This window comes from Pelmatolapia mariae, linkage group LG3_W (assembly GCF_036321145.2).
Source record: "Pelmatolapia mariae isolate MD_Pm_ZW linkage group LG3_W, Pm_UMD_F_2, whole genome shotgun sequence".
In the NCBI taxonomy this organism is placed as follows: domain Eukaryota; kingdom Metazoa; phylum Chordata; class Actinopteri; order Cichliformes; family Cichlidae; genus Pelmatolapia; species Pelmatolapia mariae.
Window position 1 is genome coordinate 34,166,694 of NC_086229.1, and position 25,072 is coordinate 34,191,765.

At 40.0% G+C, this 25,072-nt stretch overlaps 1 protein-coding gene across 1 annotated transcript in view; it reads right to left on the bottom strand.

Annotated features, from left to right (window-relative positions):
* LOC134622251 (protein NLRC3-like) overlaps positions 1 to 17,354 on the bottom strand; it is a 57,895-nt gene extending 40,541 nt beyond the window's left edge. The window contains exons 1-6 of the mRNA XM_065470151.1: positions 17,205 to 17,354; positions 13,725 to 13,859; positions 13,539 to 13,640; positions 2,980 to 3,058; positions 2,632 to 2,818; positions 696 to 2,460 (exon numbers count right to left, since the gene is read on the bottom strand). Coding sequence (XP_065326223.1) covers positions 696 to 2,460; positions 2,632 to 2,818; positions 2,980 to 3,058; positions 13,539 to 13,640; positions 13,725 to 13,813 — 2,222 coding nt within the window. The 5' untranslated portion in view covers positions 13,814 to 13,859; positions 17,205 to 17,354. The remainder of the gene's footprint in view (positions 1 to 695; positions 2,461 to 2,631; positions 2,819 to 2,979; positions 3,059 to 13,538; positions 13,641 to 13,724; positions 13,860 to 17,204) is intronic.
* Positions 17,355 to 25,072: the final 7,718 nt, after the last annotated feature.

Here is a 25,072-nt window from a genome sequence, read left to right on the forward strand (position 1 = left end):
TATCGCATGTCCGCCATTACTTGCTTAGAACCGGAAGTGATGTCATTTTTGCGGAAAATTTAGTTTTTTTCCTTTGGGGCCTTATAAGCCGACACTGGTGTTTTTAAAAGTCGTATTTGGATTCATGATTTTCTGAATTGCTGAACTGGACGCTTAGAAATCAAATTGCACTGCTGAAAATAGTTTATTTTGATGAACATGCTGTTTTTTTTATTTTTTGCAAATTTGCAATATAATATTTATTTTCTTTTTTCACGCAGTATATAAATAGTGGTGTATCTCAAAAATAAAACTATGAAGACACTCATAATGAATTTCCTATTGTTGGAAACTTTCTTGTGCAACTTTTTTTTTTTTTATTTACAGTTTTGAGGGATAAGACTCATAAAATTCTAGAAATATATGTAAAAAAACCCACCAATAACGGTTTATTTTTTTCAGTTTATTTCACTTTTTTTGCAATTAATGTAGTTACTATGGAATTAATGCATACATATTATTAAAATTTGAGATATAATGCTTGTAGTGATGTATAGCAACTTGAAATGCTCACATCAGCAGGTAAAAATATAAGGTAAGTTGTGGCGGACTTGGTTCTATGGTAGAGCTTAAAGGGTTAAAGTCTTTGAACTGAGCACTTCTAATTTATTTCCAATAATTTGAAGGTTTAAGGGTATGATCACATATTTACTCACAGAGCTTTTTTGGAGGCTTTGACCACTGGAAGCATTCTCAAAAGAGCCTCCTCTGAAGCAGAGAATTTCTTGAAGTCAAACTCATCCAGATCTTTTTCTGATGACAGTAACATGAAGGTCAGAGCTGAGCACTGAGCAGGAGACAGTTTACCTGTGGAGAGACTTCCTGAAGTCCTGTATTGTTGGATCTCCTCCACTAGAGAACAATCATTCAGTTCATTCAGACAGTGGAGCAGATTGATGCTTTTCTCTGCAGACAGATTCTCACTGAGCTTCTCCTTGATGTACTGGACTGTTTCCTGATTGGCCTGTGAGCAACTTCCTGTCTGTGTCAGCAGACCTCGTAGGAGAGTCTGATTGGTCTGCAGTGAAAGACCCAGGAGGAAGCGAAGGAACAAGTCCAGGTGTCCATTTGAACTCTGTAAGGCCTTGTTCACAGCACTCTGGTGGAAAGATGATTTAAACAACACAGATGTTGCCTTTTGCTCTTCCAGCAGATTGAGTCCAGAGTTGATGAAGGTCAGATGGACATGAAGAGCAGCCAGAAACTCCTGAACACTCAGATGGATGAAGCAGAACACCTTGTCCTGGTACAGTCCTCTCTCCTCTATAAAGATCTGTGTGAACACTCCTGAGTACACTGAGGCTGCTCTGATATCGATGCCACACTCTGTCAGGTCTGATTCATAGAAGATCAGGTTTCCTTTCTGCAGCTGATCAAAAGCCAGTTTTCCCAGAGACTCCATCATCTTCCTGCTCTCTGGACTCCAGTGTGGATCTGTCTCAGCTCCTCCATCATACTTGACCTTCTTCACTTTGGCCTGAATCACCAGGAAGTGGATGTACATCTCAGTCAGGGTCTTGGGCAGCTGTCCTCCCTCTCTGGTTTCCAGCACATCCTCCAGAACTGTAGCAGTGATCCAGCAGAAGACTGGGATGTGGCACATGATGTGGAGGCTTCGTGATGTCTTGATGTGGGAGATGATCCTGCTGGCCTGCTGCTCATCTCTGAACCTCTTCCTGAAGTACTCCTCCTTCTGTGGGTCAGTGAACCCTCTGACCTCTGTCACCATGCCAACACAGTCAGGAGGGATCTGATTGGCTGCCGCAGGTCGTGTGGTGATCCAGAGGCGAGCAGAGGGAAGCAGTTTCCCCCTGATGAGGTTTATCAGCAGCACATCCACTGAGGTGGACTTTCTAGGCTCAGTTAGGATTGTAGTTTTGTGGAAGTCCAGAGGAAGTCGACACTCATCCAGACCATCAAAGATGAACACAACCTGGAAGTCTTCAAAGCTGCAGATTCCTGCTTCTTTGGTTTCAGTGAAGAAGTGATGAACAAGTTCCACCAAGCTGAACTTTTCCTCTTTCAGCACATTCAGCTCTCTGAAAGTGAATGGAAATATGAAATGGATGTCTTGGTTGGCTTTGTCTTCAGCCCAGTCCAGGGTGTATTTCTGTGTTAAGACCGTTTTCCCAATGCCAGCCACTCCCTTTGTCAGCACTGTTCTGATTGGTTCATCTCTTCCAGGTGAGGCTTTAAAGATGTCTTCTTGTCTGATTGTTGTTTCTGGTCTGTCTGGTTTCCTGGATGCTGTTTCAATCTGTCTGACCTCATGTTCATCATTGACCTCTGCAGTTCCTCCCTCTGTGATGTAGAGCTCTGTGTAGATCTGATTCAGAAGGGTTGGGTTTCCTGCTTTAGCGATGCCCTCAAACACACACTGGAACTTCTTCTGCAGTGCAGATTTAAAGTTACGTTGGCAAACTGCAGCAAGATGTTCTGAATGAGAAGAAATATGAAGAATATCACTTGAAAGTGGAAACAAACACTTAAATCCAAAAAGAATGAATCTTTAAAACATGTTGCTCCGTCTCTTCAGACATTAGTAAATCTTCATATATCCAAAACTTTAAATCTTTAGATAAATCCTCTTACTGCTCTGCAGACGGTCAGCCAGCTCCTCCTGCTTCATTCTCCTCAGGAAGTTCACTGTGATCTTCACAAATGCCTCTCTGCTGCTGCTCCTCTGACTCTCTAAGCATTCTGGGTAATCTGGACTCAGAACCTTCTGGATCTTCTTCAGCTCGTTCTTCACAAAAGTGATGATGTTGTCCTCCAGCAGCTGGAACAGAATATTTATGAATGAGCCAATCAGACTGAAATCATGGAGCCAAACATCAGATCCATGTTGGACACACTGACAATCCACTGGTATACAAAGAGCAGCATGGAGATGACTGTGAACAGAACAGATGTAACAGTAGTTGTTGTACATGTACAGACCATAAATATGGAGTCCAGCTGTGTTTGATGCTGCTGGGCAGACTGACCACTGGGAACCTCTGAGCTCTGCTGGTCCACTCTGTGGAGGAACCATGGAGAATTAGTTCAAGCACAAGATAAAGATCCAGTCTTCTTCATCTGAATCAAGTTTGTCAGGTTTTAAACTCTCAGGTTCTGAAAATATGGGTGATTTTTAGTAAGTTTATAGACGTCCTTTCAGTGGTGATGTCAGGGATGATTTTGATGAAGCTCATCAAACTCATTGAACCATCAGCAGATCACTGCTCCAAAACCAGAACATGATCCGAGGTCTCCCTCCACCACCAGAAAACCAGCTTTACTAACGTGATAGATCAGTGTAGTACAGATCAATAACTGATGACTCATTTTATCAAAATCACTGAGTGCTTTACATCTGACCCTCTGATGTTTCTGTGGACATTTTGCATATTTAATGAATGTCTGAAAGTTTTACATTCAGCTGTTTCTTGTCAGTAACAGTCCTCCTAGATTAGAGTTCAGCCTTCTACAGGAAAACTGAACAAAACTGATTTTTGTCACAAATTCATTTTCATTTCCTCTCAGCTCACAAACACAGTCAGAAAATCAACTAGAATCAACACTAACTAGAAAAATTTGCATTTCCTGTGAAAATGCAGTTTGGATGCTGTAACGCTGAAGGTGTCTGCTAAAACTAGTTGAAAAAGCTGAAAAGTAGCAAAACATTGTAATAACTTTGCAGAAGCATAAGAACTGAACAAAAATGTAATTTCTTTGCAGAAATACAATAACATAGCAGAACTTAGCAGAAACATGATAACTTCTCAGAAATACAGGAATTTAGCAAACATGGTACAAGATTACAGAGATACTTTATTTAACCAAAAATACCTAAACATTGCAGAAACTGTGATTTAGGACAAATACTACAACATAGCAGAAATACTGTGATTCAGCACATATACTATGCTATGGCACAAATAGAATGAAAATGCTTAAATACTATGATTCTGCTCAAATACTATGATTTAGCAATAATACTAATATTTAGCAGGAATACTATGCTTTGGCACAAATACTATAATTAATTACCAGTACAATAACACACCAGAACTATCAAGATTTGGCAGAAATACTATGTTTTAGCAGTAATACTATCATTTGGTAGAAATACTATAATTACACAGAAATACTATATTTACCACAAATCCTATAATCAATCAATCAATCAATCAATCAATATACTTTATTAATCCCAAGGGAAATTAGGGTTACAGCAGGCAGCACGCTAATGGCGCATGCGCATTTACAAAGGAACCTTCTGACTACACAAACATGACATTGGGGAGACATGTCAGAAAGGTAGGCTGATAGGAAAAAAAACAACGAAAATACGTAACATGAGGAAAGAGGAGGGAAAAAAAAAGTCCACTCAGACTGAGCTCCTAGTGGGAGAACAGTTTGATAACGGAAAAAAAAACATCAGCACAAAAAGCACATGACTATCAATACACCATAGAAACACAAGACAAGCAACAGGGGTGGGTAAAGGGTGAGAGAGAGCCGGTGTGGACAGCGCTTCCGGTCCTGCAGCATGCCTGCGCTGGTCCAGTCGACCGCCATCTTCCCCGGTAGGGCACAAGCATCGAAGGTGTTTGGAAAGGGAGGGGGGATCAGTGTGTGCATATCAGTGTATGTGTGTGTGTGTGTCCAGAGTCAAGCTGAGACAGTGTCCTTCGCCCTGCCAGGCTAAGTAAACAGTCTTCCAGCCAACCCAGGTGGCCTTGCATAGGATGGGAAGAACAGTCTCAACACAGTCGTTATCAGGGAGTTTTTGTTCGGCTCCAGCCTTGAGACCACAGCTGGCGCCGAAGTGGTATCCGCATGAAATGATGATGGTTTTAACTTTAGTGCAAACAACTCATAAGAATTTCAAAGCTGTTCTAACAGTCCAACACTGGTCTCTCATCTCCGTTGGAGAGCCGTGAGCTTCCTATGATGTTATCCAAACTTACGTTCCGTGGTGTTGTCATTCTTGTGGTCAAAGAGCAGGTTCTGAGAACTCACAACTGCGGTGTGCTTCCCAAGATGTGATCCAATTTGCTTAGGTGTTATTCCAAGCGAGCCCCTCCAGATGTAATCAGTTTGCACTCAGAGATCTTCTTCTGAGTATTCACAGCAGCCGTGTGGTTCTCCAAGATCTCATCCGTGCTGCACTCAATGACCCATTTCGAGAAACTCATGCCTCATCCCATCGTTTCAATCCCAGCGGGTAGTCTTGTGGGGGTTTGAACAGCCGGTTCCGCTTCCTTAATTCTCCGATAAGTCAGGGCCAAGCCAGCTCCGATCAGCAAGAACCCTGTTATCATGGTTCCGAATAGGTAGATATCTTCAGCAGTCAGGCTCACCCGAGCCCAGACTTCTCGTTGTAGGGGTGTGTTACGTCCCCCCCGAAGGGGTCTAGGCGTGCGAGTGAGGGGACCAGTAACAAATTAGTCCAGAACAGAATGAAAGGAGAACAGACAGGTGCTTTTAGTAAATAAAATAGTCTTTATTATAGAGAAGCTTAACATAAAGAGCCAGCAATGCCGTTTTATCAATAACCCTTGGAAAAAGGAAAACAAAAGTTACAACAACAAAGAACACTCAATCAAACAAAAACTCCACACCACGAGGAGGCACTTCCAGGGGCCCACAAGCTCACCCTGTCACCAGCAGCAGCTAGCTTTACTGCTGCCGAGGCCCACAAGCCCACACTCCTCACATAAAGCAGCTATACTGCTTCCACAACTCCACACTACGAGCAGGATAACCACACACCAATAACACCAAGCAAAGACACCAGAGAACACCACCCTGCTCACAGCTCATCCGCAGCTTAAATAGCCTCAGAGGTGATTGCTGACTGGATTCAGGTGGCAAACGAGGCTAACCAAGAGCAGCTGTGTCCTGGCGAGAGAGAAGAGTGAGAGGCTGTGTCCCAATTCAGGGTATGCATGCTTGAAGTACGCATTTCAAGTGCGAATACGTCACCGCCACGCGACGACGGCTGTCCCAATTCAAAGTGCACTTCAAATGCATACTCCAAATGCGCCGTCGATTTCCCCAAATATCAAGCGTGGTCCGGTGCACGCTTCGTGGTCTCATATATCCCACAATTCGTAGTGCAGCGGTGGGTGTGGATAATTTTGCCGCAAAATACGGCAGAAGGGAGCGGCCGAAGAGTGAACTGGCACAAGTAAGTACTGAATATTATTTATGTGCGAATGTTTAAGAACGTTAAAACATTACTGTTGGCCACATGTCGGCAAAGTTGTGTGACATTAGTGATGTTTGTACTTTCAGCGGTAACTTGGTTTTAAAGCCTCTACTTCTAAATATATATATAGTTGACCTTAATCTTACAGAGAATGTGATGATTTTATGGATAATTAAAGTCAGTCATATATCCACAAACACAACAAGCTGAAAGTCAGTGATGCTGCTCGGTTTGCAGTCCTGAATATCACGGCACAAGCAGGATTCACTGCACTGTTAATGTTAGCTATGTTATATTGCTGCCTCTGTTCGGTGGTGTCGAGCCAAACGGACTTTAACGTGTGTTTGAACGAGCTGACGGTTCACTTGTTAAGCTGAAAGAAAGATGCTTTAATCACAGGAGTCACACATGTGTCCACTGGACCATCTGGAACTCTTCTTGTTTAGCACTCATAATAACACAAACACTAAATCCTCCTTCTCTTGTGCTGTTTTGTAGCAGTGTATACACCTGAGACTGTCACCTGTCTGTCTGTCCTGCACTCTCTCTCTGTTTCTTTCTCTCTGATTGTGGAATAAAAGTATGAACATGTATTTATAAGTTACACTTGTGTTTGAATCCTGCAGCTTATCACACATTTGATTTCCATGTGTGACGACTGCAAGTGTCCAGAGTGAGGACAGACTGAGGGACCCACTGCTGCACATCATCTGTGAGGCTTTGCACCCCTGATGATCCACCAGGACAAACTCAGCAGTGTGTGAGGAAGAGGAGGAGGAAGAGCCAGCAGCAGCTGACAGATGGAGAGAATAGACAGACTGTTCCCTGTTTGTGAAGGACTGCTAGAAAAGTTTAACATAACTAATTGTCTGTCCTGAATCAGTCTTATTAGGTAATGTTCAAATAAATTTATCATTCCAGTGTTTTCAGTGTGGGAGAAAGTACTCAGGGCCTTCAAGTTACACACTATGAAAGGCAGCAACAAGTTTAATATTCAGAAACCTAAAGTATGTATCAGCAGCAGAATGGAGCTAAAAATAAATGTTTGTTTCAGTTCTATGAAGCTTTGAGTATTTTGGATTAGTAGCACTGCTGTGTTTGTTGCATCATATTGCTGTAATTGTTTATATGCTTTATATATTCTGAGGTAAGTTGATCTATAGTGTTACATCATATTCTATAAGGATGTTATGTGTTTGTAGACTTTCTGCCCAGTTTGACCCATTTAGCAGAAGTCAGCCTGTTTAAGGCTCTGATATCTATTCTGTATGACTTAAAGCAGTTATGACATGGGGGATGTTCTTTGTACCTCGCTTACTACATCCAAGATCAAATGACACATCCAAGATCAAATCATCGCGCTAACCGTGAGCTCGCTAATCCGGTTCTCCGAACGCACCTGTTGTTGACGATTAGTACAGCTGGATGAAGTAATCTGAGATCACTGGGTAGCTTAAAAGGGGCTACGCATCGATAGTAGAAACATTGATCGGCAACCCTGTGATTGGTCGGCGAAGATGTCGAAGGAGCGCACTCAGTGTATTACGGCAGCAGAGCATGAAATCTTGATTTTGGGATATCAGGAGTTTCAGAGTTTAATTAAAACGCAGGAGAACACTGCAAAGGCTGCAAAAGCAAGGAGAGAGGGCTGGCAGAAAGTTGCTGACAAATTACACTCGTAAGTGATCCATGATATTACATTATATCATGTGATATTATATTATACCACATTATATTATATTACACCATATCCTCTTCCACATTAGAGCCACAACAGGACCCACTAGAACATGGGAACAAGTACAAGTGAAATATAGGAATGTTCTACAGAATGGTAATATTTATCACTTATATTGCTTTTAGTCTATGACAAGAGACCCTGAAATAATCTGTTTGTTTGTTTATAACAGCAACCAAGAAAAGGGCAGAGCAAATAAAGACAGGTGGTGGTCCTGCACCCCCTCGTCACACCCCTTTATGTACTGTGACATTTATTGACATTGTGGGTTTTTTTGTGTGTAGTTTGACATAACACTCCATCACTTTTACCTGTTCCCATGCAAGGGGTGACTGAAGCATGCACAGTAAGTTGGGAGATATATATATATCGAGAGAGAGAGAGAGAGTGAGAGAGAGAGAGAGACAGAAGAGTAAATAATACCCTCACGGGAGAATCGATATCTCTCTATGAGCACACTGTCGCGCTGAGCTAAAGGATCCCGTCTATCCCGCAATCTATGCTGAATTCTGTAAACCCTCCTTATCAATCTTGCACCTTCCGCAATGGGTTGCTCGCGTACAAACGGACAGGACATGGCTGCAACAGACTTCCCAAATCCACCTTCGCTTTTATAGCGTGGTCTCTGATCTTGATTGCACGAAGTAATTTACTATTACTACTCTAAAATATGAATTACATCTGGAATGATCAAATACATGTAATAGAATGATTAATAATACATTTCCCTTTTTTTCTGAAATGACCTGTATGTATCTGTATGAAATCAATAAAAGAATCAAATACTGCATTATCTGTAGTTACATTGATAATATTTATTTATGGTAAAACAGTGGCGAAATATCGCTATTCCTTTCGTATAAATGCAGCGGACATACCTGAGTGGCCGCGATCTAATCCTGTTTACATAAAGTAAACCTGCTCCCGAGCAGGCTTACTCTTACGGATCTGTTGCTATGACAGCAAGTCCCAGATGAGCTTCGGAGAACCGAACGATCCAAGATCACGCCAAATCGTCAACATTCAAATCCGGCTAACTTACTTAGCGAGGTACGAAGAACAGGCCCATGGTCTGATTTTCTCACCTAATAAAGGAATATTTCATATATCAGTCTACTCTTCATTCTATCAGACACAGTTTTCACAGCTCGTACATTTTCCTTTTGACACATATATGTAAGCATTGAGCCAAATGTAATACTGCCAACATATTAGACGAACAATATTTGTCTCTTATGTATAATAAAGATACTTGTCTTTGAGTGAAGATTTAAGGTGATAGGAAATATAAATAACTGCAACTTTAATCTTTGACCCAGAGTGCAAGCTCACTGCTGTAATATATCCTGTAATATATATATATATATATATATATATATATATATATATATAAAAAACGTGTGTGTGTGTGTGTATACCATAATAATCTGACAATACATATAATATTGGCCATATTATATTTACATTACCACAGTGAGATGACTTTAGTCTCATGAACAACGCTAGCTAATTGTTATTTACTAACTAATCTTAAATGACTGTTCAGTACAGAAATGAAGCACAACAATCATGTTTTACAGTCCTGTGGTCTCAGCCTCAGATACTCAACTAATCAAAGTGATGTCATGACAAAAATGAATGACCAACAAAACATTTTTCTCCTTCATTTCTGCTGTATGACACGTTTCTCGCAGTTAGTATCATGGTTGCTAGGCAACCTGAACAGCGCGACAAGGGCTAGACCGTCCCATTTCACAAGCCTCTCACTTCCGCACTACCCGTACTTGTAGTACGCACCGTCCGTAGTACGCATAGTGTGCGTACTTCAAGCGTGCACACCCTGAATTGGGACACAGCCAGAGAAACAGAGGAGGTGGGAGTGGCAAGAGAGGAGGAGGCGGAGAAAAACACCACGCCCACACAAGGGCAGTTTCAGGAGGCCCAGCTAGGGCCATAACAGGGTGTCAATTGCATTCAGGGACCAGTTGATCCAATCCATAATTCCTCTTTTAGGTTTTAGAGAACAGACTGTGAGAGAGTGTTCCAGAGTAGAAAGAGTAGAAATAGTGTGATTTAGTAGAAATACTGTATTTAGCACAAGTACCGAAAAGTAGCAGAAATACTATGATTTAGCAGAATAGTAATAACTTACACAATTACAAATATGGACACATATTGAAACACAAATGCACAGAGGGAGAGACACACACACACACACAGGATCTAATCCAGTCAACCAGTCTAACTATATTCAATTTAAATTGTACAATGAGATGCCGCCAAAAAAGGGTAGGGTTCTCTCTCTCTCTCACTAAACACACACACACACACACACACACACGCACACACACACACACACACACACACAGGGAGAGAGAGACAGGATTTGTGTTGTCTATTTCTCATAGTGAGTGAAATGCTTCAGTGTGCAGTAATTTGTGCTTTAGCCGTGTACACACAGTTCACAGCAGGATGTGTTTGAAGCATTGAAGCGTTTAATGTGCTCCATTTTTACAGCACCGTCCAAAGTGGAACACACACTTGATTTAACAAACACTATAAAACATCGACGTACCACCGTGCCTAAAAACCTGAAGGCCACCAGGATGCAACAGCTCTGCTTCAACAAAGATTGCTTTACAAGTTCAAGGGAAACAGGATTTCTTTTCTTACCACTTTGCAGCTGAACTGTTTGTCTTAGTCACTCAGTTTGGTCACACTGAACAGAAAATTAAATCCTCGGACAAATTAGTACGCTCCAAAGTCTTTGTGTTTCCTGTTGAACATCAGTAACAAACAAATAATAAACACTAAAACTACCAGGCAATAAATATTTGATAATCCTGCTGGGATTATCACTCTTTTACATTTGAATCTGGCAGAGTGCATCTATTGTTTTATTTACAATGAAAAGAATATTAATAAAAATATTTTATATAAGAAAATATAAAACGATGAAGCTAAATGAACTGTTTGTATTTACTGCGTTACAGTCAGTGCTGCTCTTCTGCAATTTCATATTAAAAAAAGGACAAAAGTCCATTTAGCTTCATTTAAAGCTTTTAAGAGTTACACTTTATACTCCTGTAGTGAGATAAAATGCTTTAGACTGATACATCTACATGCTAACTGTTATTCCTATTCAAATATGTTATTAAAATTATTATTACATACTGTACTGCACATTACTGTAATGTTAATACTTTAAGAGAAAACAAAATGTATTTAAACAGGTTAAAATAAACACCTGATTTATTCTATTTAAATATAGACTGTGGTATAAAAATAGATATAAAATCATCTTTAAATGTTTTGAGCGGCCAGCCCGGGTTCAAGTCCGACCTACGGCCGTTTGCCGCATGTCTTTCCCTCCACTTTTCTGTCAGTCTTCTCTGTAACTATCTAATAAAGCCAGAAAAGGCCAAAAACTATATTTTACATATGTTCTCAGTGACTAAAAGTCTGAGTCACATGACTCTGCTCTCTGTGGGAAACAGTCAATGTCACTTCCTGTTGGAGCGGAGTCAACAGGACCTTATTTTCCTGTTCACACACATAAAAACAGGAACACATGAACAAAGAATTTATGTTATCATTTATGTTAAAAACATCAACTGACTAAAGTGTGATTCACAATCTAAATATAACTTAATCAATGATTTATGGAAACGAGAAAAATGTTATTTTAGAGAAGACAAATTGATGAGTCCAACATTTTCATAGATCCTGATCACTGTGCAGATTTTTTGTTGTTTGTTTCATTTCCCTTCAAAATGTTCAGACTGGTTCAGTGTTGAAGTTCACTGAGGCCACCTACAGGAAATGTAATGAAACACTGTCACTACGAATGTGAACCAATACCAGCTCAGCTCTGACATCCTGTGGAACAAAACTTTTTTATACTACAAACATTTACAGTCAGTTTCTCTGTTTCCAGTCTATAGATCCAGTCACACCTTCTACCTTCACCTTCACCACTTATCACCTATAGACTGAGAGCTGAAACCAACCGTCCAATCAGGGAGCAGCATCAATCCAGTGATGAAAGCTTTATTTCACTGAATGTTTCTTCAAAGCTCATTTCAACCTGTTGAAGTCATGAATGAAAGTGCAGACTGAGAGTGGATCACATGATGTTTAAGGTGTGTCATGTGACATGTTCAGTATTGTCACACATGTCTAGATTGTCCCTGATATCATAACTGATCAAACACTGATTATATTTGAAGAACTATTACTGATGGCAGCAAAGTTTGAATGGAGCTCTCTGTCTGTGCTGATTTGTCGCCCTCTGGAGGTCAAAACACAAACTGCATGATGTCACTGTAACCACCACAGTGACAGGAAGTGTTTTTAAATGATGAAACACTGATTACTGGGGAAATGTGATCAAATATCCATGTACTAAAGATTCTGGCTGCTGTAGTTTTTAAACAGCTGGAAGAAAAAATAAACTCTCATGCAGATTTAAAGATTAGTTTTTATAATCCATCAGATAATCTCCTGTCTTAATGATAAAATTGATCAGTCTGATAATTAACACGTTTGGTATTTTTACCAGCTTTTCTTCCTGCCTTCAAATAAACTTTATTAACACAGCAGATTTTTTCCAGCCAAACATTTAAAGCTCACACACATCCATTCAGAGCTTCTAACACTAAATACTGCACGAAGATTTCCTCTTACACCATCACTCACCTTGATTCTGGATCATGTGTGAACATCTCCATATGTTTCTAATGTAAGACTGGATGTTTTTGGAAAATCAGCTGCTGATTTTTTCAGATTAACTGACACATTATTTTTGACAAAGACTTTGAAGCAAGTTTACCTGGTAATGATACAACAGCCTCTCTTCATTTCATGGATAAGAAAGAGGAAAATCAACCAGACACAACAAGGTGTTGCCTAACGTAGATATTAACAAGAACTGACCTCTTAGAGAAAACTATTTTGAGTTTCTTTGGACGTCTCTATATGAGCCTGAAATGACTGAAACCTGCATGAACGTGGTACAGAGAACTGCCAACAACACTGATGAAGTGAGTGAAGTAATCTCTTCTCTGACCACCTCTGACTCGTGACCACTACTTTAATTTGACTTCTTATGGAATTACATTAATGTCAACAGCTCCATTGGAGAAAAAAACAAGAGTCCATTAAATTACTTACTAAGTTAGATAAGATTAAAACAAATGACATACTTTTAATCACATATAACTTTGGAGACATTGAGTCATAATGTGAGATAAAAAAAATTAAATTTAAATTTTTTTTTCTGACAATATTTACTTTTACTCCCTACATTTTCAAACAAATATCTGTACCTTACATTTTCAAAGGGCTGCTGCTTTAACATTAAATGCATTTGAGGTGAGTCGATGTTATTGATGGTCCTACTGTGAGGAGTCTAAATGTTGGACATGTTTTACAGAATAAAGGAATCCCTCAATCAGTGACTTCCTTTGAGATGCAGATTAGAGACCAGGAAACACCATCAAACAGTTCATTTAAATCAGACAGCAAAGTGACATCAAAGAGTTCATGTTACTAACAGCTCACCTCTCTGCAGCAGACAGAGGCCGGACTTTAAAATTAATGGGACGATCTGCAGACAGGTTACTCTTACAGCACACACAGCTGGGTGGAGGTCCAGGCTGGTTCCTGTGAATAATGATGGAGCAGTGATGTGAGTGCTGAGCTGTGACATGGAGAAGAGTCATGGACAGTTAGAGATGGTCATCTCACCTCTGAGCTTTGGTCTGGCTCTCATGTTCCCCACACAGAGTGCTTTTAGAGGGAGGGACTCCCTCCTCTCTGTCCTCACACTGATCCATGCTGCTCAATTCAGCTCACACACACTTACACTCACTCTACCTTCACCTGCAGAGGAAACACAAATCATTCATGTGCACATGTTTACTAACATTTACAAATGTGTGCAGGGATTTGTGTGAAACCTCTGAGGGCTCACCAAGTCCTGTTTCGATCCACACAACACAAATCCGAAAACACTAAAACTATTTTACAAATGCACACAACCTAATGTGAATAAACACTGATGATTAACACTCATTTTATTAAGTTTATCAGTGACACTCTTACACACGTGTCTTTACTATCAACCAGACTCGCACACGCAGGTCATTTTAGCAGGTTTCAGCACTGACACGTTCTTTACTTTTCATGGTTTTAATGAAATCTTTTACCAGGTTGGGAGGCACACGGAGTGTCTCCCTGTCGCCATGGTTACTCTCTGTCCTCTGTATTACAGTCTGAGAGCAGATATGAGCGGTGCTTTTATTTTCCCTGGCAGCTTTTCTATTGTGTCATCAATTTATGGTGCGCCATTTTCCCTTTTGTTGTTCTTAATAAAGTTTAAAAAAAGAGAGAAGCTGTGCTGCAGTTCAGCGCTGACGTCACTGTGAGCAGCTGCATGACTTCATGAATCAGTGTGAGAGACATAATGACCTGTGGATCATTGTGTGCTTCCAGATGTATGAACACAGATTTATTTTAACATTTCATCCGAGAGAATAATGGAAAACTTTTCTTTTTCTCTTCAAAGTAAAGCAACAGAAGAGCGAGCAGAGCATGAAACGGCATCTACAGACCAAATATTCGCTGCATATTTTCTGTTTGTCGCAGAAACATCTGTTTCCAAGTCACTTATATGGTGTTATTTTTGTGCCACTATTCTGAGGGAACGCAAAACAAATTTACAGGTGCAAGTGTTGCATTTTGAGGAGAAATTTATTTTGACCGAAGAAAAGCTGAATTTGAGTGAACAAAAATTCATTGCTGCATGCAAAAAATGTATTTCAGTGTTTGCTATTATCCACACACACACACACACACAATAGCAGTTTTTGAGAGCTTGCGCTGTCAACATTTCTGCCCCTGCGCGCTCAACTCTTTCTCTACACCTTTATATTTGTGCCACAAAACCAGCCAATCACAGACTTGAATGCAAAAAAATTCTGATTGGCTGTTTTGGTCTCCAATCAGCTCGAAATGACAAAATCCAATATCCCAGAATCCATTTCGTCCTAAACTCAAACGAGGCAGTGGCGGAGTTTGAAATATTACTCTTTCTGGGTCACAAAATAAACTTTTAAGATATTTACATGCGAGAATGGTGCTGTGTAAACTGTGTAAATATCTGCCCGATTTATCAAGACATCACATATTTGCACAAGTGCTCTAATGTTTTCGGAGATGCCTGTTACCCACCAGCTGACTGGTTGGGAACTCGGGTTAAACATAATATATAAGGCTGAACTGACAAAAAAAATCACCGACTACACCACCAGCAGTCTTTATTATACCATAAAGGTTTTCATTAATAAAAACCATAAAAGTTTTTATTTTTCTTATAATAAAAACCATAAAGGTTTTTGTTATATTCGCGCCTTGTTTACGGTCCAAAACAAGTTAAGCAAATGAATGAATCAAGCGGCGATTTACATTTCTATAGATGTCTTGGGCATTTACCAAATATATCTGTAAATGATGTTCATCAACTTGTCGATATTTTACCCCGTGCCTCAGAGCAAAAGAGAAAAGGGATTCAAATGTTATATTTCTCAGCTGTCCCTCGTTTATCGCGGGTGTTATGTTCTAAAAATAACCAGCGATGGGTGAAATCAAGTAGCCAATTTTATCTTTTGACGTGTGGACATCGTGGACATCCAGTACTGCACTTCAGAGTCACACTGCTAGCAGTCGATGCAGCGATTCTGTACTGTACAGGAGAGACGTCACGGAGGAGATCGTCTGCAGCGATCAGGACGCAGGACACAATGTGACGTAAAACTAAGCATGAAAACTTGCACTAAACATTCCGCGAAACAGCGAGGTGAAAGGTGAACCGCGTTATAGTGAGGGACCACTGTAATTTTGAAGGTTAGTCACAACATACCCTTAATACATACTAATGTATAGAAACCCTTACCAGCAATCGTTCATTTTTTGTGGGGCCCATTTTCACGGTTTGTTAACATGCTGTGTAGGTGTGTACTTGACTAGCTGATATGGACATAACGGGGAAACATCTGGTTTGACTGTTGTTCACCTGTAGTTTGAATGCTGAACATTTGCCTGTTTAAATCATAAGACCAGTCACTATACAGAGATGTGCTTCTGAATGTGGACGATGTGTCTTCTGATTTTGTAATGCAGTTCTGCTTGTGTTGAGTGATGTAAAAAACTGATCGATCGAAACTCTTTAAACGTCAAAATTGACCATTAGATTTTTTGTGACACAACAACGGTGAGTGTTCCCACCTTCTCCTCTTTGTAACTTAATGCGATCTTTCTGTTTTCGAGTTTCGGACATGATTTTGGAGAATATCTTCGCCAGTAGCGATTGACTGCAAAGTAAAGCTACCGGAAATGTACAACCCCACATCCGGTCTCAAACCAGGAAGTTAGCATTTTCTCGTGCACAGGGTCTGTGATTGGCTGGTTTTGTGGCAGAAATATAATGGTGTAGAGCAGGGGTGCCCAATCCCAGTCCTCGAGAGCTACCGTCCTGCAGCTTTTAGACGCATCCTTGTTCCGACACACCTGAATCAAATGAATGGCTTGTTATCAGGCCTTTGCCAAACTTGATGGCATGCTAAAGAGGTAATCAAACCATTTGATTCAGCTGTGTTGGAGTAGGGATACATCTAAAAGCTGCAGGATAGTAGCTCTCGAGGACTGGGATTGAGCACCCCTGGTGTAGAGAAAGAGTTGAGTGCGCACGGGCAGAAATGTTGAGAGGGCGAGCAACTCATTGGGAGCGAGCGCAAATGCAAAAACTGAGCAAGAGGGGCTGCAGTTGTGTGTGTGGATAATAGCAAACACTGAAATACATTTCGTGCACTCAGCAATGAATTTTGTTCATTCAAATTTAGCTTTTCTTCGCTCAAAATAAATTTCTCCTCAAAATACAATACTTGCACCTGCTATTTTTTTTTTATTTTTATTTATTTTTTTTTTTGCGTGCGCTCAGAATAGTGGCACAAAAATAACGCCATACACCTCGGTCGGCCTCGTTGGTCCAGCTGTGAGTCTGTTACCGTGAACTATGGAGCGGCAGATTTGTGCTGTTTGTGCTGAACTAAGCTGCACACAACTGATGTCAGGTGCCAGGAAAACATTACAGACTTTAATGCAGAGACCGGAGATAAAAACGCACACAGTTTCTTGTGTGAAGAAATCAGACATGAACATTTACATTACCTGACAAAGACGATCAGCAAACTTTACGCTCAGAATAAAAGAGATAAGGGAAGTTTGAGCAGGAAGGAAACGCGCAGAGAGGCGTTTGAGGACAACTTCAAAATAAGGACCATCGAAACACTGTGCGCTGCGTTCAGGTGCACCTCGGGAACTTCCTCCTCTCTGGCAGGCTGTGATTTATTTCTGCTTCCTGTTTGAAGGACAAACACTTTGTTGTTATTCTTCCTGCAGCGTTTAAATCTTTCAGCACTAAACTGATGTTTGTATTTGAAGAATTATTACTGATGGCAGCAAAGTTTGAATGCAGCTCTGTGTCTGTGCTGATTTGTCGCCCTCTGGAGGTCAAAACACAAACTGCATGATGTCACTGTAACCACCACAGTGACAGGAAGTGTTTTGAAATGACTGAAACACTGAAATGATGCTAACGGCTGTCGTTAGGCTCACTGATAGCAGTGCTGATGTGTTCATGTCAAACACTGGCTCAGGTCAGACTCCTTCATCCTTTTCCAACATGGCTGCCCTCAGACCCACAGGAGCTCTGACCTTTGACCTTCTAAGACTAACCATTTTAGTCTCTTGGATTTGCTCAGTCTCTCACTGAGCAAATCCATTGGTTGCTCAGTGCACACACAAACCTGGGGGGGGCACCCGTTCAGCCATCAAATCTGCCCCTCACTGATGCAGTGAGTCATTATAGTCATCCATCTAATTCTAATGAATAATGAACAGGTGTCATATAATCCTGTTTGTAGTTGTGTTCATGTACATTTGTGTTTCTACATGAGACACTTTGGCACCTTTACTGCGGTTAAAAAGCATCAAGCTGCAGGAAGTGGAGGTGAAAATGAGCCTGAATGGCCATAGCTGACATTTCTTCATTGTTCACAGCTGCTGTGTCTCTGTGCTCTCTCACAGCTGTGTCCTACAGAGGAAACACAGTCCAGTCCCTCCAGTGGTTCGCAGACTGGGTCTGATGTTACTGTACCGTCTTTACCTTCAGACCAGAACCTCCCAACAGAAAAAGACTCAACATGTTTCATTTATGATTTCTGACTGAAAACAGCTCGCCTCATTATGAGCTGATCTTTAGGAAACATGAAACATGATTATCTTTTATTAGTTATTAGCTTCACAATCAAAATCTGCTGTTCAGCCCTCAAACATTTCCAGTTGCTGTTAAACAGAGCAGGAATTTCTCACACATCCTTTCCAAACATCCTGCTTTTAGTTTGGATGCTGACATCATTTGACTTTAGAAACAAAAACTACCAGGGTCACATGATCAGTCTGGCTCTAAGCTGGAACTTATGCACAAGTTGAGTTGATGTTAGTCTGAGACCTCTCAGTCCATTCTGTCCTGGGTTACAGGGACGTCTTTCCTGACTCAGCCAGGTCATTCACTCGTGTCTCTGCAGCTGTTCCGGCTCTTTAGACACATCTTTCACTAATTTTCTTTCCAAAGTTTTTAAAATCTTTGCTTCCTGCCTCTGCCAGGTCTGTGTGTAGAAGCATGTGTATGTTACTGTTTGAAGTCTGTTCATGAATCCAGTCATGTTTAGTTCAATATAGTGACGTGCTGATCTTTACCATGTTGTTCTGTTGTTTTGATCCCTCTGGATTCAAATGATGAACAGATCAGTCCTGTGTTTACGGCCATGGAGCTGACACGTGTCACACTGACACAACTCATGAATGAAAAGCTCCACCAACAACTTTTCTTTCATCTAAATGCAGATTTGTTTCTGTCTGTGTACAAACTGATGTCTGTCTCACTTCAGACTGGATTTAAATTCAGCTTCTTCAGGTGACACCTTCATGCATTCACTCCAAAAACAGTGTGAGATTGTGATAATATCTTATGCCATGTTATATCCCTGATTAATGATTGTATAATTATTATGTAGTTTGATTTTGCATTATTCTCCTGAATTAGAAGAAGATGATAACTATTACAGTTATTTAACTGATTTGTATTACATTAGACTGCTGACTCAGTGTGAATGATTAATATTGTTTTATGATGCATGATACTGCTGAGTTAGAAGAAATACTGTTTTCAGAGAGTCAGGACCTTGCTTTTTCTGATAGTAGAGGAGACAGAGAGCACATCCCACGGGAGCTTCACTCCCACCGTTGTTGAAGGCAGACAAAATAGAGAGCCAAGGCCATAAGTCAGGCTCGCTAGGAGTTAGAAAGAATGTGAATGTTTAGGCTTTTATGACTAGGTGGGGGTCAACAGTGGCTATAAGAGTTTGAGTAACCCTCCACCATTTGGAGATTTGCTGTGTCTCCCCATCCGGATGGTTTGTGCTCAAAAGTGTTGAATTGTATGGAATAAAAGATTGTTGATTGAGCATTTATACACCGAATATTGTCTTTCCTTCAGCACAAAGATCGAAAGAATTGGGAGATTTTAACAACAGAAAGTCGTCTGACTCTCAGACTGAGTCTGAGTAAGGTTCACATGCTGACAATGGGTTGTCACTCAAAAAAACTGATGTATCACAGAATTACTTTCATATTGATCTTAAAAGTAATGCATTATCTTTATCAATTACTGGTTGAAGAAAGTCCTCTCCCCTGAAGCCGACCTTGCTGAGCCTGGTTAGTGAACCGAATCAGCTTCTTCCATGTTTGTTACAGCCTCTAACATGACAACATGTTCAGCAGATGTCTCTGATATGGAGAACACACTTCCACATCTGCAGCAGATTTGGGACTTTTGTGTCTTTGATGTTGCTTGATAATCTTGTGAGAAGTGTTTGAAGATGATGAAGCAAACACAGACAGTAGATACAGAAGCACTGAGAACAGAGTGGAGGTTAAGGTTAACCCAAAGACACAAGCACAGCTTTATTTACACAGCACCAAATCACAACATCAGTCGACTCAAGGCGCTTTATATTGTACAGTAGACCCTACAATAAACCATACAGAGAAAAACCCAACAATCAGGCTACTAGTTACTGAAAAACTGTTTGTGTTTAAAGTGCTTTGGCATTCTTTGGCAATATTGTAGACAATGTTAAACTTAATCATCACATCGGCCTCTGACGACCTGTTTGCTGCTGCCTGCCGTCTCACTGCGTCCTGTCGGCGCTCTGTGTTTACGTCTTTGTGTGGAATCCGTTTACCTGCTCTCATTTACTGTTTTTGTCACGGTTGACACTGGACAACCGTGGGGATGTGAGGAAGGAGGACCCAAATGCTGGACTCTTTAATGAAGACAGTGCGTTTATTTACAGTGAAGTAAATAACCAGTACACAATAAATCCCTGTAGCTCCCTTGAGTCCCGTGTCATGTCTCACTCAAACGTCTGTGCTCGTGCTCTCCGCTCCCGTGTTTCCTGTGCATGCTGTCCTGTTTTGCCCCACGCTCCTCCTGCAGGGAAACAACAGAGGCAGCCATCAAACACAACTCCCACAGGCACGACACTACACTAGACAGCAGAGGTGTGGACTCGAGTCATTAATTTTATGACTTTACACTTGACTTGAAAAAATGTTGTAAGACTTGTGACTTGACTTGAACCTGTTTACTTGAAAAGACTTGATATTTTACCCAAATCTAAAATTTAACATACATATTATATAAAAAGTGCGGACCATTAATTCTCTTCATTCATTCATTCATTCTTACCACACTCTGAATGTATGTGAGCGTGAGCTGTAGCACAGCCAATCAAATTAACCAGATTTAAAAAAAAACAAAAAACAAAAAAAACAAAGCCAAAAATGCTCCCAAGAGTAATTTCTTTAAGGTACATAAACTACGAAGTAGTCAACAGAAAACAAAATGCAATATACAAAACATACAAGAAGAGAATCACAGACGGAGATGGAAGAACTTCCAACTTTGTCCGATATTTGAAGTTGCATAAAGAACTTCAAGCCCGGTTAGGTGGTGCTTTTTTTTTTTTTTTTTTTTTTGCTACAACGGATAGCTGACTTAGCTAACTTCATCTTATTAGCAAATGTTCTTCGGGCTACTTTGATGATACTGTTTGGCTTTAACAGGTATGATATGTTTGTCATGCTATTTTAAATCCGGTCCTGCAAGCGCATCCAAGAATAACATGCAACTTGTTAGCTCAGAATTGAATTGAATGGTGAGCAGGGTCCGTTTCAGAAAGTGGGTTCTGTAGCTGTACTCAGGGAAGAGACTTTCTCCCCGTCTCCTCCCCATCATTAACGCCGTAGATTTAACCCAGTTTAGACTGACAAATATTTTTTTGCATAACACATCAAAACAACTGTGTTTTACTTGCAATGAGAGCATGGTCGTGTTTAATGTCTAAGCCAGGGAAATGTTTTTTTAGTTAGAAAATCTGGCCCACCTCAGTGTGTAATTGAGTAGTCCTACTCAATTACACACTGAGGTGGGCCATAGAAAAGACAGAAGAAAAAGGCCATGTATAGCGCTATACATGGCCTTTTTCTTCTGTCTTTTATGTCAATACATTAAATAAAATACTTTGATCTTATGTTATTAGCTGTTGTTTATTTGCAAAGGTCAGTTATTCTTAACAGGGATGCTAAACATTGCTTATTAGAACTGTATGCAGAGTTCTGAGAAAAGTGTTTTAATAAATGATTTTTATATTTTTTTATTTATATTTTTTATTGTCTCAAAACTATGAGGGTTTAAGTGTTAATATTTATTTAGGATTATTAGGATCAACTTAAAGTCAAATGCAATTCATGAATGGTTGTAATGGAATGTCTGACATGAGTCTAATATGCTTACCTCTGTCAGATTTGAAGAATACCAGATGAAAAAGAGGATCACAAATGAATGTGTGAGATGGTTTGTCAGAGACCAAAGTGGCATCTCCTTCACTTTCAAAGTTATCTAAGCTCAGCTCTCTACTGCACACAAGCACAACATTCAAAGATGTGTTTGAAGCTGAATTTGGTGAACAAAAAGGGATCCCTGCTGCTGTAATCACAAGATGGAATTCAACACTGAGACAAGTGAAGGCAGTTCTCCAATGTGAACATCTAAAACTCTGTGCTGTTCTTGAAATGGCTGGGCAGAAGGAGTTATTATTCACAACACGAGAGTGGAACCTGTTGAAGGAGATGTGTGTGTGTGTATGTGTTAGTCCCCATAGGGAAATTGCTCCTCTACATTTAACCCATTCACCCAGTGCAGCGCCCGGGGAGCAGTGTGTAGGGACGGTACCTTGCTCAGGGGTACCTCAGGGTAGCTGGAGTCCAATCCCCGACCTTCCGATTATGGGGCAACCACTCTACCTACTGAGCTATCCCTGCTTCAAGATGTTGGACATCTTGGAGCCTTTTGGAGAAGCAACAGATTTGACACAAGGTGAGAAAATAGTCACGATCAGTGCTGTTGTTCCATCCATGCTGTCCCTCAATCACCAGAAACTGAGAAACTGAAGCCTCAAGCCCGTTTCCTGAATGGTCTGGTCAGGAGCCTCCAAGCATCTTTGAACAAAAGATTTCTTGGGATCTTTATCAGTGTGCGAATGGCTAGAGCAGAAGATGGGATAACTGCCCCCTTTTCAGATCCAGTGTGTATATATATATATATATATATATATACATATATATATATATATACATTACATATATATATATACATTACATATATATATATATATATATATATATATATATATATATATATATATATATATATATATATATATATATGTAATGTATATATATATATATGTATATATATATACATTACATATATATATATATATATATATATATATATATATATATATATATATATATATATATATATACATATATATATATATATATGTAATGTATATATATATATATATATATATGTATACATTACATATATATGTATATATATATATGTAATGTTTTTTTTCCCTCTGTCACTCACACATGGACACATACAAACACGCATGTTCACACCTGTTCACATAGAGACTAAATGAGAGACACACACATATACACACACACCCTGCCTATACATACAACATGTGGAACACAGACATGACAGCATAGTGCAGAAGAAACACACATCAAATAATAATAATAATAATAATGATAATAATAATAATAATAATAATAATAATAATAATAATGGTAATAATAGTCCACACTGCTCACAGACCACGACTCCCCGGAACCGGGTCCGTGACAGTTTTAGCGGTTTGATTTAACCAGCTTTAAACTGAGATTTAATGAATCTTTAATGAATATTGCTTTATTTAAGCGTCTCATCTCTATCTGCCTGCATTTTCAAACGTACGTACGCAAAGGACTAGGAATATCTGGACCACGGCCAATCAGAGAGGTGCCTCCCCTGACTATCTCTGATTGGTTTAGACCACAATATGGGCATAATGTGTGCCTATTACCGGTGCGACCAAGGATTTTTTTAGTTGCACCACTGAGACATTTGGTCAAAAATGTGACACTCTAGAGCCCTGCTAATGGAAGCAGGTGTAATGTAAACAGAATTGGTCCTATCACTGAACCCTGTGGAACCCGTAATTAAGCTCAGTGGGTGAAGAGCACTCTCCATTTACATGAACAAATTGGGGTCTATTAGACAGATATGACACAAACCACTGCAGTGCAGGACCTGTAATACCTACAGAATAGAATATTACCCACTGCAGAGGGTCATCAACACAGCCCAGAAGATCACTGGCTGCTCTCTGCCCAGCCTGGAGGTCATTGCAAACTCTCGATACCTCAGCAGAGCTGGCAATATCATCAAGGACCATTCTCACCCCAGCAATCAACTGTTTGAACTATTACCGTCAGGCAGACGGTACAGGTCACATAAAACCAGAACAAACAGATTCAGGGATAGCTTCTTTCCCAGAGCTATCACCATTGCAAATAAGCACAAAAACAATTGAACCTGCTTAGCCATACCATATTGTCACTGCCATTATATTATGCTATTATTATTATGCTGCTATTCATACTGTCATACTGTCATTATATTAATGCTGCTATCCTGTAAATATCATACTTACTTTTGTTTGAGTACTTATGTTTGTTTTATTGTACCTTTTATATCTTACTATTTTTTTATTATATTTATTATTGCATTTTGCACCAAGGGAGTGGCACTCCAATTTCGTTGTACCCTGTACAATGACAATAAAGGCTATTCTATTCTATTAGAGTGATTAGAGCACGGTTCAGTTCTGCACATTACATCTGACACATGCTTTAGTCATGGAGGGAGAGGTAGAAATGTGTTTAAGTCTGTGAGACTTTACTCTGATATTACAGTCAAATACTCATATATATTTATATATCACTAAAAGTGACATTAAACTGTAGGAATCCATGGCAGCAACAACTCTGACCCACCCAGATGACTGTGATGTCAACCCAGTCAAAGGTTGAGGAAACAATTTTATTTGTTCAGTCTGTGAATTACAAATAAACAAATTCAAAACTTAGCGGTTGGTTCTGTTTAGGTGGGCAGTGTACAGTCAGCCTCCACAGTCTAATAAAGAGTTGCAGTGTGACCACTAATGCTTTGGGCAAATAACAATGTAATGTAATTGGAAAAAAGAAAAACAAGTTTTAATTTAATGTGATTTGTGATGCCGAGCATGTTAAACAGTAGTAGCCTGTTCAAAATGTTTACATGTACTGAAGACTTTCTGTTTTTTACTGTGCAGGATCAGTTTGATCTCATCACCACATGAAGACATCATCTCAAAAAGTTTTCTCATCAGTTCAGGACCTCAACTGAGACCAAAGACAGAAGTTTGGAACAAGAATGACTGTTGGAGAAAAACATCCAAATAAGACAAACAGAACCATCTTACTGGTGGGAGAAACAGGAGCAGGAAAATCTGATCAACGCTCTGCTCAACTACACC